The sequence below is a fragment of the Micropterus dolomieu genome, linkage group LG10 (genome assembly GCF_021292245.1).
Source record: "Micropterus dolomieu isolate WLL.071019.BEF.003 ecotype Adirondacks linkage group LG10, ASM2129224v1, whole genome shotgun sequence".
Lineage (NCBI taxonomy): Eukaryota > Metazoa > Chordata > Actinopteri > Centrarchiformes > Centrarchidae > Micropterus > Micropterus dolomieu.
This window is the reverse complement of record NC_060159.1, coordinates 3,090,144-3,107,450: the sequence shown is the minus strand read 5'-3', so window position 1 is coordinate 3,107,450 and position 17,307 is coordinate 3,090,144. Positions and strand designations below refer to the sequence as shown.

Below are 17,307 nucleotides of genomic sequence, written 5' to 3'. Positions count from 1 at the left end.
TAAAACATACGGGGGGGGGAGAGAAACGACCTACACGTAGAGCCAGAAGCTTGATAAGGCGGCCTGCAAGTAAAACAAAAGCCTATTACAAAGAAAACAGTGCCAAAATCCGTTTAGTGTGACAAAGGCTGTTATACACAAAATACCGGTCTCGTACCTGCAGAAGAAAATATGGCTTACTCTGTTGTCTAAGTGTAAAAGTGGAATGCCATAACATGTAAATGCCCCACTGCTTAATGATAATCACTTTCTATAATAGTATTTCACCAAAATATTCTATATCTTTTAAACATTTTAAATAAATGTAATACTGCAACCAACATTAATCTCCTGACTGCCTTTCACAGTGATAGTTTGAAGTTTGGGGGAGATCCAAAGCAACCCCCAGAGGAAATTAGTGTTTTTGCAGGCTTTTTATTAGAATTTGAAAAGTAAGTGGATGATGGGAGTGAAATTGGAAAGTGCCTTTTAACAGCTGTCCGGTTAAAGCTTGCTCATTCATTCTTCACTCCTCATTTTCATGAGTGCAATCTTCCATTGGTCTTGTGAGTCTTGTTTGGATTTTTTTTTTCCCTTGGGGCTCGCCACAGTGACAGAGAAACTGTTCACCGCAATACAGGAAGTGAGTGTTTTCTGTGGGGATGCATGGAATGCCAGAAGAAAAGTACTAACTCCAACTTAAAAAACACTCACACCAAGACAACCTGTGTAAGAATTCCGAAACCATTGGCAGAGCTATACTTTTCCAGGAGGAGGGTGACAAGAGGGCTAATCTTTCTGGCAACACTACACCCTGCTCAGCTGGAAAGGAATGCACCCTTTCACAAGCTGAATTGAGGGCATGCATGGCATGGAAATAATGGGGGAAGAAGTCTCACAATTTCCCAGGTTCCGGACATGGGGGTAAGGGTGGGTAAGGAGGAGCTTATAATGGAACAGCTCAAGTCTTTTTACCCCTTTCCACTGAAAGATATCTGTTCTCTACATACACATCATCATATTAGAAATGTTGGCTCTTCCAACCCATACCTGTCAACATTATCATACCCCCGATATCACTATCCACAACCTAGAGGAGTATTAGTATAATATTCTAACATTAAATAAAAGTATAATGTTAATTTTACTGTTAGTGTAATGTTAATATATTACTCTTGCTATAAAATGTTACTATATTCATTATAATTTCTTATATAGTTTAATACTAGTTTGGGCCTGGAGGGACTGACATACTGACACCTGGTTTCCCGGAGGGCAAAGTAGCTTACACATCAAATATATCTGGCGTGTTTTTCTTTTTCTTTTTTTTTTTAGAAAGGTTGAAAATACGGGAGACTTACAGAAAAAATATTTAAACGGGTGGTGGGATAGAACTGTAAAATACTGGATAATCCAGGGAAAAACGGGATGGTTGACAGGTATGCTCCATCTTTCAGTTATTTGAAGAAATATAAATCAGGATTTTTGTGTTTTTCTAGAATAACAACATTCTGGACATATCAACAAATTATGCATGTCTGTGTGCTGCTTTGCACACAATATGGTCTATGTAACTTTAGGAGCATTTGTGCCCATAAATTTCAAAAGTTGGGGACACAGACAAAAATTCACAATTTGACATTTTATTAAATATAACATGGTGCATTATCCTGCTGGAAGTAGCCATCAGAAGATGGGTACACTGTGGTCATAAAGGGATGGACATGGTCAGCAACAATACTCAGGTAGGCTGTCACCATTACACCACCACCACCAGCCTGAACTGTTGATACAAGGCAGGATGGATCCATGCTTTCATGTTGTTTACGCCAAATTCTGACCCTACCATCTGAAAGTCGCAGCTGAAATCGAGACTCAATAGACCTTCTATTAATCTATAATCTTCTATTGTCCAGTGTTGGTGAGCCTGTGTGAATTGTAGCCTCAGTTTCCTGTTCATCGCTGACAGGAGTGGCACCCGGTGTGGTCTTCTGCTGCTGTAGCCCATTTGCTTCAAGGTTGGACATGTTGCGCGTTCAGAGATGGTATTCTGCAATCTTTGGTTTTAACAAGTGGTTATTTGAGTTACTGCCTAAATGCATTGAGTTGCTGCCATGTGACTGGCTGATTTGCTGTTTGTGTGTTCACATAATTGAACAGGTGTACCTAATAAAGTGGCCGGTGAGTGTATGTGTGTATAGTGTTTCTATATTAATACAGACAAGTATAATTATTTCATCATATTATATACTATTCTGATGTTCACTTTATAGTTGATGGTATCATATTGTTGCATGGAACACAAAAGCCTGTGACAAAGAGAAAAAGCCCCTAAACTCACACCTGAGTGTGACTTTTCAGTTGAAACCAAACCACATCACTATGTCACTTTGCTTGAGACTGGATGTTTTGTGATGTGTTTGGTGTTTCTGTTCTATGTAAGCACAGGAAAATATTTTTTTCTCCAGTCAAATTTAAGCACATGTGGATTGTTGCTTTTCTCTTATGTGGACTGTGGTCACAAGTGCAAGTGGGACAACATGGCCCTGCTCTCATATACAGCAGAGAAACCTTGCTGAAGATACTTGGCACCTCAGTGGACTGCACAGGATAATGGCTCATACCTGACACAGGGCCTCTAGATCATATTCCCAAGGAGCTGAGGAGACCAGGCCCAATTAAAATCTGGCTGATTACAGACACCAGCATGCAGACAGCATAGTAGTCTGGCTCACAGGATGTAGGCTGTGGGTCTAAGCCTACCAATGGCTGTCAGAATTCTTCTTCCCTTCTGCTGTCTTCTGACACTATAAGGCAGTAGTTCTAAATTGGGGGGAAGGAGGCACTTCTGGGGGGTTGTGGGTGTTAGCAGACCTAAAGTTGCATGAATAAGATTCATGTGTTGACATAAACAAAAAAAAGTGCTCTGATGCAAGCAGGGCTACTTTGCTAACCTGAATCTTGTTTACAAAGTGTAGAAAACAGGTCTGGCTATGCGAGACTAAGGCTTCGTTCAGACTGCAGGCCTTAATGCCCAATTATTTTTTTCAGATCCGTCGGCACAGACACAAATAGCATGCACGTAACTCAGAAGAGAGTTCGTGACCTGGTGGATTTCAGGTGTAAGAAAGGGAATTTGTGAGCAGATGAAAGCAAGGTAGAGAAGAAAGAGAGTCACATGTTTACTGGCTTAGGTGGAGCTTTTTCGTTCGCCACAGCTCCGTGTACTGCAGGACTGCGACAACAGCTGCTCTTAGTGACGTCAAAGTCGCATCATTTCCGACTTCAGTGGAATTGATGCGCTCCAGACTCAGGTCGGATTTCCGATCTGTTTAGGATTTGGACCACATATGAAAGTGGCCCAAATCTGAACTGGAAAAGATCAGATTCCATGTGACTTGGCTTGTTCCCAATGTTATAAAAAGATCACATCTGAGTCACATATGAGCAAAAAAATCTGATTTGGGTCACTGGCCTGCAGTCTGAACGCTGCCTAAGACTATAGTATAAGACAACAGCCAAGTTTCATTTTGGCCTTTTGTCAAGTTATTCATGGAATAAACGTTAAGGAGCCACAGCGGAAAAGAGTGTGATGTTGCATCGATCATTGCTAATGGATGAAGATTCAACAGAACATTTTTTTGCCTCAGACCTTTGCAAATCCAAGTCACCTACTGGTGCACGACAATAACTTTCCATGATCGCACACTCCAAAATTCACTTATGTGCAAGAGGCAGAGTTGTCGTGTCATGTAGAGCACATAAAGACTGGAACTTTGAAAGAAATCCCCATTATTTGTGTAACTCAGGCTGAATTTTAAAGTGCATGTTATTATTTAATGCATTAGGAGGGGATCTCTTCAAGCCAGTATGGAGAAAAAGAAAAGTTTCAGCAACTAGTAATTCTGTGTAATATTGGCATTTGAGTATAGTGTAAAGACAAAGACAAACACTATCTTTAAACCTTTAGACTTGTCTTTCTAAGTTCTATGTATTCTGTCATTTGCAGACTGCATGTGTAACCTGGGAAAATGAAACCCTCGTCTGCATATTTGTGGTTTTGTAAGGAGTCAGCTCTGCCAGTCTGACTGCGCCACACATGGCCCCGTATGTCCCCTCTGGAAACACTGTAGGTGTTCAGCATTCTTTATGGCTGATTCGAGACTAAATTGCCCTGTTTATCAACACAGAGAAAACGTGTATAACACATACAGGGATTATAGGGCCACATGTTTTCTCTGTATAAAAAACCCCCTCTATTCAGTGATGTGGAGCTTCACCAATTAGGTCATGTTGACTATTCAAATTATGAGCTCATCCAGTTCTATTCTCGTACTTTCTTCAATCATAAGGCAACATGTGGGTGGAAACTTGAATATTACCTCTGTAATTACCAAGGAAGCTTTCCTCTGCAAAGAGAAAAGTATTATATCCTCTTTTCCAACCACTGTGTTTGGCTAGATTTGTGCCACATACACAGTTGACGCACATTTTTTCCCATTTACCATTCAAACAAACAATAGAATCTTAGTTGAAAAGTAATTTCAGTTCAGTTTCAGTTTGAAAAGGACACGTATCAGAAAAACATGCTAATTAAAAGCTGCATAATGTAGTGTAAATGTAAAGCAGGGTATTATGAGTAACTTCACTCACAAACTTTAGAATCTAAAGTTAAAGTCCAGACAAAGTCCAATTTTCTTCCACTTTTTCAACTTGGGTGCACCAAGGGAGAGGCATCTCTCCCCTAAAACTCATTTTACGTGAGCATCATGGCAGCATGAGGTGCACAAAGAGCTGTGGTAGACATTTCCTGCACTCAGTAACTTGTGCAATCCTCAGCATCTTGGATGAATGTCTGTTCCTCCCGCTCTTTGCACAGCCTATTAAAAGCTCTTGGTGCATATATGCTTCACATCAGGATGTGGGGATGTAATTACAGTTACCAAGGAAAGGATGGGGAACAGCAGAGCACAACAGATTTTTTTTTTCCACTGCCACCCCTCTGTGCCAGCATGGAACTGCTGGGTTGCCAGGTTTTTCCATTGACAGATTAGGCATTTTCTACACTGTACTTACCTCAGATGACTCCATTTCATGTTCCTCCGGTGTTTTTTAGGAAACACAGGACTGTAATATGCCAGGAGCATGAGGAATTTGTGCTTATAAACTGTAAATTTTTAATTCAAACATGTCATTTCAGTTTGAATATTTTGTTTTTCCCAACAAAACGCAGGTTGGATGGTTGGGCATACCAAGCTCAGTTCTTTGACACCAGACCAGGTTTTGTATCCACAGGTTGTTTGGTTTAGACTACTACGAACACTTAGTTAAAGTTAGGGAAAGACAAAAATGAACGTTAGTTGCTGGGTTGTGAAAGGGAGTGAAACTGTGATGTATTGCAGTTTTACTCAAATGAAAGTTAGACATGTTACATTCCATCCACTGCCTCTACTTTATACAGTGATTCAGTACCACTGTATGGCTGGCTCAGGACATACATCATGAGCTGCAGAATTGTCCAAGATGGATGTAATTCCAAGGGATCCTGGGCTGATTATTTTTTGTTTTTCCAGCTCTTTCTGGAGCTGTCCATTTCCTCTGGCTCTTGACCCAAGACAGTCCAAGTCGCCAACTGACTGATGTCACCATCCAACCTTCTTCACTAGGAGGTCAAAAACCTTGACAGTGTCATAACCAAAAACCCAACAAGCCCTCACTGGTTGACATGCATTCCTTTCTGCATATACGTCTATCAATGCTTGTGTACGAATACATACCCATGCAAACAATACCTTTAATGAAATTAGCTGTAGCAGCTGTAGGCTTGGTGGTCACACATGTGCAGTAGATGCTTATCTTATTCATGAGCTGAAGCTGTGACAGCGGCATGGTGCAGTGATAGCTGAACCCACTGAGCGTTTCATGGGTTCAAGGCTCTGCTATACCAATGTTCATTTACTGAATGATTTTAAAACAGTATAACTTTTCAAATGTTTAATTACACATTCCACAAATGGAATTGAATTCATAAGCAGCTAGAGGCCATCTCACAATGGGGCCACACCAGCTGCGATGGCAAATTGGTGTGTGTGGTGCAATGGAACACATGCAATAGAGAAAGGAGTTTGGCTAAACAGTTTAACTGTGTCAACATGTCTAATCGTCCTCACATGGTCAACTTTTCACCTATGCTAGTTCGGCTGAAATATTCCCTAGTTTGATACAAGGATTGTACAACTTTAAACATGGTTAGTCATGAAAGTGTCTCTATTGGCAAGCGATAAATGATCAGTTGTTGGCTACATGAATACTGAATGTCCAACAACAACAACTGAAAACTGATTTCTGCTCGCTCGAGTCTACATGACTTTTGACAATTTGGACCCTCTTATGATTGATCACTTTCAACGTGATCACAACCAGAGCCCTTAAATAAGAGATTTACGACACTCTTTGATCTCGCCGCCACGCGATCACGTGCTCCATGCAGCTCTCAGTAGTTCCAACCAATCTGCGCTGTCAACCACTTTGAACAGTTTCAAGTGGGACAGACACCAGCAGTGACTATGTTTGCAGCAGTTTTCGGATAAATATTAAGGCATAATGTGTTTTGATTACTATCCTTAGGATAGTAAGTGATATAATCCTTACATTACAGGAGTGAGAGTAACAGTTATGTCCAGTTGTATCTGGACATTGGCATGATGAGGAGTTTTTGATATTCTGGCCCTGTAATGTACAGTATATAAATAGGGAGGACAAAAAATCTATATCCAACACAATGTAGTTCAGTGAAACACCCTTTAATTTTAATCTCAGTATTAAACATTTAATTAAAGTTACACATTTATGCTCATGTGTGTAAATTTTATTAAATAATGGCACAGCTGTTGTATTGAACTGCATTTCATTGTAAAGGTGCACCTATTAAGGCCACTAAGAGCATTTAACACAGTAAGACCAGCAGCTGAAAGGATGTGTAAATGCCTCCATAGCTCAAATTATTTGTATGTCTCCTGTCACTATATTCATATTTGCATCAATGTGGAAGAAAGTTTTTCGTGGTTATTGTTTGCTGGATATGGTATTTGCACTCCACTAACTTACTCATAAATACACAAGTTTGGCACGTTTCTATGAGGCCTATAAGCTGATACAGCTGCCAGTTTATTAGGTACACCGAGCTAAAACTAATGCAGTCCTGCAATAATCCTACCTTCATGAAGGTTAAAATATTCAGTTTTGCTGTTTAGAGGCACTGATTCAACACACAGAGCTGTTTCTGACAGCGACGTACCTCGTTGATATTTGGATCCTTTGTGGATAACTGGCTTGTTCGCTCATTAAAGTGAGTCTCCGATGGTTTCGATGTCGCCTCTTCAACAGAAAAACATATGAAGTCGTTATCTATCTGCTGCAGTTACTGTCCAACTGAATAAACGTTAACCAAGGAAAAACGTTGCTAGATACAAGCTTGCCATGTTATCTATTTCACATAGCTAACGTTACCATTCATAGTAACGTTACATTACTATTACGGCAGCCACAAAGTGCTGCTAACTTCTACAATAATTCTAATAACCGAAGATAAACTTTGAATGCCAACGAATCAATGTACACTTATAACCTGACATTTAAAATAAATGTCGGCAAACTGACAGGTAGTAATGTTAACTTTATGGTAACTTAGCCAGTGAAGTATTGCTCAGGTTAGCTAGCTGCACTTACAATCTGATGAAATTAGTTAATATCTTCCGATAAACATGAACTAAAGCTGGCTACATAAAATACCACTATGGACTAAATTCACAAGATATATATATATATATATATATATATATATATATATATATATATACACACACATACACACACACACACACACACACATTTCAAAATTACAAATGTATCAAAACTAAAAAGAAATTTGAGAAGAAGTCAGTACCTCACCAGAAGAAATGTTAGGTTTTAACTACTTATGGTCTGTTTCTACACACTGCATACTTCCCCCACTATTCATTTCCTGCTGTGCGCATGTCAACAAGCAAGCCAGTGAGAAGATAGCTTGTTAACAAACATTGTTTTCCAGGCAGCATGTAAAGACAAAACTTGTTTGTCTGTTGTGTTTTCATCAGCAGTAACTTGACACAGCTCATAAGGAATAAAGTATAAAGAATTCCCAACACAACCTGCTGTCAAGGTATCGACATTTGGCACAGATTGAGTTAATGATTGAGATTACGGTCATTTCGCTACTAAGTTTCTCGAATAAAGGCTTAAATTCCCCAAATATACTTGGTTTGAGGCTATATAGTTCTGCTCTCACAAAGTTCACTGTTGCTGTGGAGTATTGCTGGTCATCAAGGACCACAACAACTGCTGTTGTAATTGTCATCAACTCTGGAGAAAAGTGCGAGTCAAATGTCTAAAATGTGACCAATGCAAGTACATGTTAAGACAATTAGAAACTTAAAAGGGAGACTACGTAACTTTTGACACCCTGCCTCATTCCTTCTCGTATAAATGCAATATAGGTTTCATATGTAATAAAACACCCTTTCTTAATACATACAATACAGTGCTGCAGAACAGCCATTGCTGTGGAAATGACATTACTGAGTCAGTTCTTCTTACTCCTCTCTAGCCATATGGCGAAGTTAATATATGGTTAAGAGAGTTTGTTGGGAAATGTAGGGATTTCACTTGCAAATGCAAGTTTGGGCTTCTCACACGTTATATTCACCACTGGACTTTTGAGAAGACACATTGACTAGAAAGTTCAGAAAACATCAGGTTTCACAATCACTATTTTTATCACATAAGGCTGGGTAGGAAAAAAAACAGTTCCTTTTTTTAAACTATAAATATACAAAATACTTTTTTTTATTGCATAACATTGTTTTTTTTAGCCAATGTTAACAGATGCAATGACTTTTAATTTTCATTCTCTTCACAGAAAAAGCAATCAAAACTTTTACCCTACATTGGCCAGGCCTTCTCTCACTTTAGAGGCAACACGTGCTGACCTGTGACATCATAGTGCAACTCTTCCCCTGATCTCCCGCATTCACCACACAATGTGACTGTCAACACTCATTCCCCGGCCTGACGAGAGGAGTGCCACATAATTGGGGCCGTCGTCACTGAGTGATGTCGTTAAGAACGGCTGGCTGAGCTTCTATGGCCGACCCAACACTGAGCACATCAACGCCTGGCTGCACTGTGACCTCTGTGAACACCAGGGTCCCCTCGAGAGCGCTTACCGTGTTAGTGCTCAACTGCATGCTGCCCTGCTGACTGGACCCATTTGTTCTGATATTAGATAGCGATATTTTAGCAAGCTATCTCACTGCTCCTTTACATCATAGATTAAGACACAAAAATAAAGTCAGACATATATGACGTGAAAAGGCCACCGTTAGGGATTTGTGTTTTCATGCAGGAGAATTGTGAGTGTGTCATCTTATCCTGAGGTGCGGACAGAAATGCTTAAACTAAAGTTTTGAAAGTGCAGCTAATGGTTCTTCTTATATTTCATTCAGGTTTGTAATTCCTCGCCCTGCCAGAGTACTAAGCAAAAGCCATCACTTAAAGCGCAATTAATGAATGTTGTATTGTATTAAATCTCCTGAGCACCGACGCCCCCGGTATCGGTGGCAGCACGCGATCTTTAAAACCGCTGGCTTACTTTCAACATTTTCGCCATTTTCAGTCCAAATATCAGCTGATTTGTTGGTAGAAATATCACCAGGCGCCATCTTGATTTCACAATACCTGGTAGCTGTGCTTGCTGTCTCTCGCCTTTTTCTGCAGAACAGGAGAAGTGCCGCTTTGTAACACACTTTTTCGTGGTCATCTTTCAGACCTTCCACTTCAACTGACACTTTTTTAGCACCTCCACACTGACACTTCAACTTCTCTTAGCTGTTTCACTTGAACTGATATTTATTTATTTGGAGTTGCAGTTGAAAGCTCTGGAAAACACCGGTTAAGTTACATCATGTTTGATGGAAACATTTTGAAATAGAATCTTTTTTTTCCAGAACTTGAGAAAATTCAACTGAAGCAAATTATTGTTCAGATATAAAATTAGCTCAAGTATCTTGTTCAAGAAACCTTTAGTAATTCAATACTTTAAGATGTGAATTGTATATGAAACGGACAATAAAAAGTACCTCTTTAATCATGACTGACTTTTAAGTTTCATTTGTTGCTAAACTGATTCTGAAAGTGCAAAATGGACCATTTAGAGGAAGTGCTTTCACTGCCTCTGTGTTCCTTTTTTCCCCAACACGAGTAGTCAAGACATGTATTGATAACTCTCCACAACATACCTACTCAGCCTTCAACTCTCAAGGACACATGCAAACAAACATGAACAAGAGCGCTCATTTCTGCTTTCCGTCCCAACTTCAAAATGAGTTTACGTTTGATCAAATAAAATGTTCTATCAAAGAAATTGTATTCAGTTGATGTTAATGTCGATGATTATTTTGTGTTTATTGTTATGATCAGTGCTCGAAGTGTAAAAAAATAGAGCTTCTCTTCTCCCTCGTCTCTCTCCACCGACAGAGTTTAGCAGGCAGGCTGAGAACGGGAGCAGGTGAGCGTCACGTAGCGCCCAGAGAAATGGATATGGAGAGGGCAGAGGAAAATGTTGAGGTGCCGATACTGCGTACCGGGGCGAACTGCCCCACTTCAAGCACTTGTTATGATTATTATTCTTAGACAAAAATGCTTCTTTTGGGTCAGGTGACAAGGAATTATACACTGCCACCAAAAGGAGACTGGGGCTACATCCACACAACGTTTTTGTTTTAAAACGCAGAGCTTTTGCTACGTTTGCACCTCCTGTCCAGATTAAAACGGTGAATGTGAAAACCTAACAGAGGTATGATGATGTTGCAGTGTTTGGATGACACCTTTTCTCAGAGAGCTGCACCAACCTCCTCCAGGAACTCCACGATGCATGTCATACAGCTCACAAAAACGAGCAAGGCGGTTCCTTTCGAGAGCCAGCAGTCATCAGTATGGAGAAGATGACATCTCCTGTAGAAATTAAATTTCCAGAAAAGAAAGATGCAGATATTTAGAAAAGAATAATCTTCAGCCATCGCCTGATTGTTGGAGGCCTTACAGCAGACACAGGCCATCAGCAGAGCATTGTTGTCTCATCCAACTGAAGTCTGAATGGAGAGTCCCGCAGGATCGTGCGCAGCTGCTCCTCTATATTGGCACCTATTTCACCTCTTCTGCGTGCCACAGTGTCCTTGCTGAGTGAGATGGATTTCAGCAACTGTGTGGGATTGCGCTCCAAGGTAGCGATGACATCTTTGACGGCAGGTAGAACCAACTTCTCTCCGATTGTGAACAGCTATCCGCATTTGGCTATCAACAGGGAGATGTGATCAAACGCTAATAGCCCACCATCATTCGGGCTGGTCTTCCTAGCAAAGAGACTTCTGATGGCGCTCCTACATCCCTTATGTGCCTTGTCCTGGTGGATCTTTCCCTGAGTTGACTCAGTAAAGTTACATTGGTGAAATTTTATAGATGATACTCAGATGTCCTGTTCTCATGAAGGCAACATGGAGCTGAGCCACAGAAAGCTGACAGAAACACTACAGTACAGAGTCACTGCTATGGAAATAATGCACCGTCTCGTCTAGTCACATTTGTGTAAACTGGCAGGTTTTAGAATGCAGCAGACCACATTCTTTTGCAAGTTGCAAGTTTCAATCTGATTGAATTGAATGTTTGGTGGAAACTCCCGGTGTGAGTATAGCATCCCTGATGTTACAAGTTGGCTCCCGCTTGTAACAAAGAGAGGAAGCTCATGCAAACATAAGCTTAATGGTTTTATTGTAAAAACTAAACATAAACAAACTTCAAGGCAAAACGTGGAAATCAGTATTATCAGGAGTGTCATGATGTATGGGTGAGTGCAAAAAGAAAAGCTTCATAATAAGTCAAAAATGAAACCCAGGGGTGGTGCATGGGGCCGTGGGAATCAAAACAGCGAGAGAGTTGGCAGCCATCTTAAATAAATCTCAGGTTGTTTGTGTAAATGCAAGATCACAAATTCAAATTAAAATGGACACATTGCAAAAAATGATTACTTGAAAGAAAAGAGATTTTGTCAAGACCACATCTTAGGATGTGTACTTTCCCGCATTCTGTCAATACATTTTGGTAAATTAAATCCTGTAAGTGAATACATCCTGGGTCTTGCCTCTGCTGGAATGCAGAAAATATATATATATAAAATGAATAACTAATAGCTATTGTAACTTTTTAAAAATTACAGGGAACGTTCAGCACCTTTTATGTGGACATGATGATCAGTATTGAAACAATAAATTCCTGTGCGTGCTATATTGACAGAGAAAGCAGAGTTCTCCTGCTTGTGGAGCCATGCGAGCAGTACCTACATGGACCATGATTCATTGTGTTCGAGCTTCTGATGCGCACGCCCATCCAGAGAGGCAACTACAGCTCTGAGCAATCTAGCTGCTGGGTTCTAATCAAAGTTACACAACGTTGCCAAGCAAATTAATTCCTGAACATGAAAAAACGGTCACCCGCATCCAACTTACTATAGTCGTTATTTATTTAGGATTATTTAGTAGTCAAATTAGGCTTAACACACAGTTTTGCTTGACTGTCCCACAATCTAACAACATTGGTTCAAAATTGCCCTAGCATCCAACAACAACTGTCCGCGTTTGAAATTCATTGCAGCACAATGATTCAGTTTCTGTTGCAACTCTTCATTTGTAAAAGGAATAATGTTTTATTTATTATTTCAAATGTTCTATGGTGTTCCTTTAATCTATCCCTTAATTTGCTTCTTTTTCATACTTAAAATTTTTTGTAAACATACAGTAGGAACAGACTACAGTATTAAAGTCCGAATACAACTAAAGGTAAATTGAAGAACATTCACTATATTTTTTTTACTAAAATCATTATAGTACAAATCATCAGATTTGATAGATCCATGCAAAATTTGCCTTAATCAATCCTAATTAGGTTTCAGACATTTTAAGGTATATAATTAAGGTATTCTGTTCTCTAGTTATTCCTTTTATTATGGTAATTCACAGCACTGACTTTATACTACAGACCTTATATTACAGGGGCACATTCCCTAAAGCGAAAACACAGAAATTCCTCTGCTGTTCAGTCCACACCCTATACTTTCTGTCGACAAACACCACAAGCGAATATGAGCGCTTTGTGCTAACATTTGCTGTTTGCTCAACCTGGAACAGCAGCCAGAGATGCCATAACTCAGTTTAACTACCATGTTGAGTTTAATGGAGTGGCCACACAGCAAACTGTTGTTAGCAGTATGATAACATCCACTGTTATGGTTCAGTCAGCTGTTTGCAACTTCCCCAAATCAACATACAGCTGAGCCACTGAGTCTTAGGGGCCTCAGAGAGTCTTCATCTGTAGTAAATTTTTTATTGAAAAACAGGCCTCATTTGCTGCAAGTCCTGCACGATGAAGGGTGTAAACACTTTCATCTTCACTGTCATGGCCGAGGGAGGACAACATCTAAACCACAAACTTCAAGAGGAATAAAATAGAGTGCTGAGTGAAGCAAAACTGGAGCCAACAAGAAGTGAAAGTGATGTGGTCAATGTTTACATGAAACTGGAGATTCAGTCACAACTTCCTCTGTGTTGATGCCTACTGCGTTTAGTTAGCTTCTCTATACTGGCTGCTTGTTGGTTTTAAATTGTTTTTATTATCACTATTAATGCTTGACTAGGACTAGGACTGATGACTGAGTACTCAGATCTTGTACTTAATAGTATCAATACCATATCAATACAATTCAATTTTTTACTTTAGTAAAAGGTTCAAAAGTATTGGTATCAAAATATATATAAAGAACCAAAAGTAAATCTACTCATCAGAATGAATATAGAATTTCAGAAAAAGATGCAATATATTATAAAATAAAACTTATTGACACATGAAGTTGTACATCATTTTAATGTTGAAGCTGGTAAAGGTGGGTTTATTTTAACTTTATATAATTTATCTGCTGGGTAGCTCGTGAATCAATATTACTACTTCATAATTTATATGTTGATTCTATTTTGTATTATTAATCTGCCAACTAGTAATTGGGGAGTATAAAATACTAGCATTAACATTAGCCATTTGAATTGTACTGGAGTAGAAGTATAAAGTAGCAGAAAACAGAAATACTCAAGTAAAGTAGAAGTACCTCAAAAGTTCTTAAGTACAATACTTAAGTGTACTTAATTACTTATTTTTTGCTGTCATTTACGCTTGCGCTAGTTTCCCTCCCTCACTTGATGACAGTTTGTTATATTATGTAACACTGAAATTCAACCGTGGTGTTCTGTCGGGAGATTCAGTGACTTACACCAACTGTTGGTGGAAAAAGTATAAATAATATGTTTTCCCAGACCCGTCATTTGGTGGTTGAAGTTGATGCTTCTGACTCCAGCATTGGGGCTATCCTGTCTCAAAGGTCAGCCAACATCAACATATGGGCCTTCTTCTCCCGCAAGCTGTACCCTGCTGAGAGAAACTTTGATTCTGGTAACAGTTAAACTTGTATTGGCCAGTGTAATGGCTCACGGTTGACCCTTTATTTCACCAGCAGAATAATCACGAGGATAAAACAGGCAGGTCATTTAAAAGTTTCACCTGCTCTCATGCTGCATTCTGTCAACAGGTCGCCAGGCACTGCCTGTTAAATAAATAACTGACAAGCCATCTTGCATCAACCTGTACAGAACTGAAAAATATATTGCATGACTGCTGTTGAGTGTTGGCTGGTATTGTTTTGCTTACTGAGATCTCTGATTTAAGGTCCGGGGCATGATTCTTAATAAACTTCTATTGAAGGAGTGCATGCTTACTACAAATGTGTGTTTTGTTATAAGGTCATGGAAGGATTATGGCCACTTTATAGATTACAGGAATGTTCTTGGGCACATTGTGTAAGTACAATATCAAAGGTTTACCATGTTGTCCTCCTAAAACAAATACTAGCTTTATATATTTATATACTATAGCTTATAGTTCTCATAGTTCATAGTTCTCGGCTCCAGGCAAAGTAAGGAAATCAAATAAAATCTTGCCTAAGACCCCATGTTGTCTTGAGCTGGGGCTGCCTGGTACACAAGTTTCCACCAACCACAACTTCATTCTGTTGTAATAAGGCAGGCATGTGCTACCGTGTGCCTCCTCTGACACTTTTACTTCTGTTGACCTGACAATGAGGTGTTTCATCAACAAAGGGAACACTTTCTATAGCCGGCTTTTTTTCACCTTCATTTTTCAGTCATGTCTCACGCAACAGGTACAATACATTTTAATCAATACTCTATACTAAAGATTATCATATGTACTGAAACAAAGAAGCAGAAGTGCAGATGATCGCCCTAACAATAACACTAAATGGCCAAGAACAATGCTCCCAAATAACCAAAAAAAAAGTTGAAGTGGCTGCACCAACCATTCAATGGATATTGTTTCTCTGTATCTGCACACAGTAATAATCTCAGGTCATCACTATAAAGATGGTGATATGCTCCCAAGTGGATATGCTGGAATCAAAATCAAATCATTCTGTCAACTTAAAAACCTTTGTCCGTACTGCTGACCTGCTGCATTTGGTACATGTGTGGTGTAAACAGGATGTTAATGCATTAAGTGTCAGAATCGAGGGTGCGCAAAGCAGGTGAGAGCCCAAATGCACCTCACAGAGAGCTAAGATACAGTTCCAGGGTTTTTAATCCAGGCAAGACAAAACTCACAGGCAGTGGAAACTGGTAACTGGCTGAAAACACATCAAACGACAATGACCGAACAGGGACTGAACAGAAAAACCAAACATATATACAACAGGGTTAACGAACTGTGAGAGGGTATAAATAATAACTCAGACTAAATAACGGATGCAGAACTGATCAATAAGTAAACACACAGTGAACTAAACTCAACAGATGACAGAACTAAAAAGTAGATACCAAACCCAAACCTCATAATCAAGAACCAAAACCCAGAAACCAAAATCAAAACACAGAGAAGGCATGGCCAAAATCATACAAACACAAACAACCTCAGGACAGGATCATGACATTAGGAGCTTTGATATTTCTGCCCGTTAGCAAGTGATCGGACAAACTTGTAGCACAAGTTATTCCTTTAATCAACACTGTGACATTTCAAATTAATTAAAATTATTCTAATGTACTGAAATTGTATATGGCCAATTGATTATTACTAAGCCCAAACAAATGAATGTCAACACTGTGAAGGCTACAGGCTGAGTATCATTTTGGTGACTGGTGTAAAATGATTATAAATAATGTAAGTTTGTTAGAATATGCACATCTTTTTGTATAATAAGCTTTCACAGACAATATTAATGGATGATCGGGCAAACTGCTAAGAATGACAAAAAAACCTTGTGCACGACAGTGATGTAACAAAGGAGCTATTGTTGTTTTTTAACCCTTTTTGTTTTGTCTGACAGGATTCGAAGTGAAACTGCCTCTCTATGGTCTTTTGGGGGAACAGCTCTAAATGTGGACAACCCTCAGTCCTCTATGAGCTTCTATGGTATGTTGCTGCGTCAGGCTGTTTTCACAAAAGGGCCCTCTGCTCGTCAGGTATAAAAAGGAAGGTTTCCAACAGGTAGAGAAGCAGTTCAGCTCCAAGTGCAGCACCACCAGCAGCAGCATCACTTCTAGTGACAACACCAGGCAAAGATGACCTCCAGCAGCATGAATATGATGGGCAAAATCATCTTCTACGAGGAGAGGAACTTCCAGGGCCGCTCCTACGAGTGCATGAACGACTGCCACGACATGTCCTCCTACCTGAGCCGCTGCCACTCCTGCAGGGTGGAGAGAGGCTGCTTCATGGTCTACGACCGCACCAACTTCATGGGAAACCAGTACTTCATGAGGAGGGGCGAGTACGCCGACTACATGAGCATGATGGGCATGAGTGACTGCATCAGGTCCTGCCGCATGATCCCCATGCACAGGGGGTCCTACAGGATGAGGATCTACGAGAAGGAGAACTTCCAAGGACAGATGTATGAGATAATGGAGGACTGCGATAACATCATGGACCGCTACAACATGTCCAACTTCATGTCCTGCCACGTGATGGAAGGCCACTGGCTGATGTACGAGCAGCCCCACTACAGAGGAAGGATGGTGTACATGAAGCCTGGAGAGTACAGAAACTTCATGAACATGGGCTGGAGCGGCATGAGGTTCATGAGCATGAGGCGCATCATGGATTCCTACTACTAGATGATGA

General features: G+C 39.9%; 1 protein-coding gene across 1 annotated transcript; it reads left to right on the top strand.

The window, feature by feature from the left end:
- Positions 1-310: 310 nt before the first annotated feature.
- Positions 311-17,307, top strand: LOC123977687 (gamma-crystallin M2-like). The gene is made up of 3 exons (XM_046060575.1): positions 311-431; positions 16,511-16,596; positions 16,672-17,307. The coding sequence occupies exon 3, from the start codon at positions 16,746-16,748 to the stop codon at positions 17,298-17,300; it is 555 nt and encodes a 184-aa protein (XP_045916531.1). The 5' UTR covers positions 311-431; positions 16,511-16,596; positions 16,672-16,745; the 3' UTR covers positions 17,301-17,307.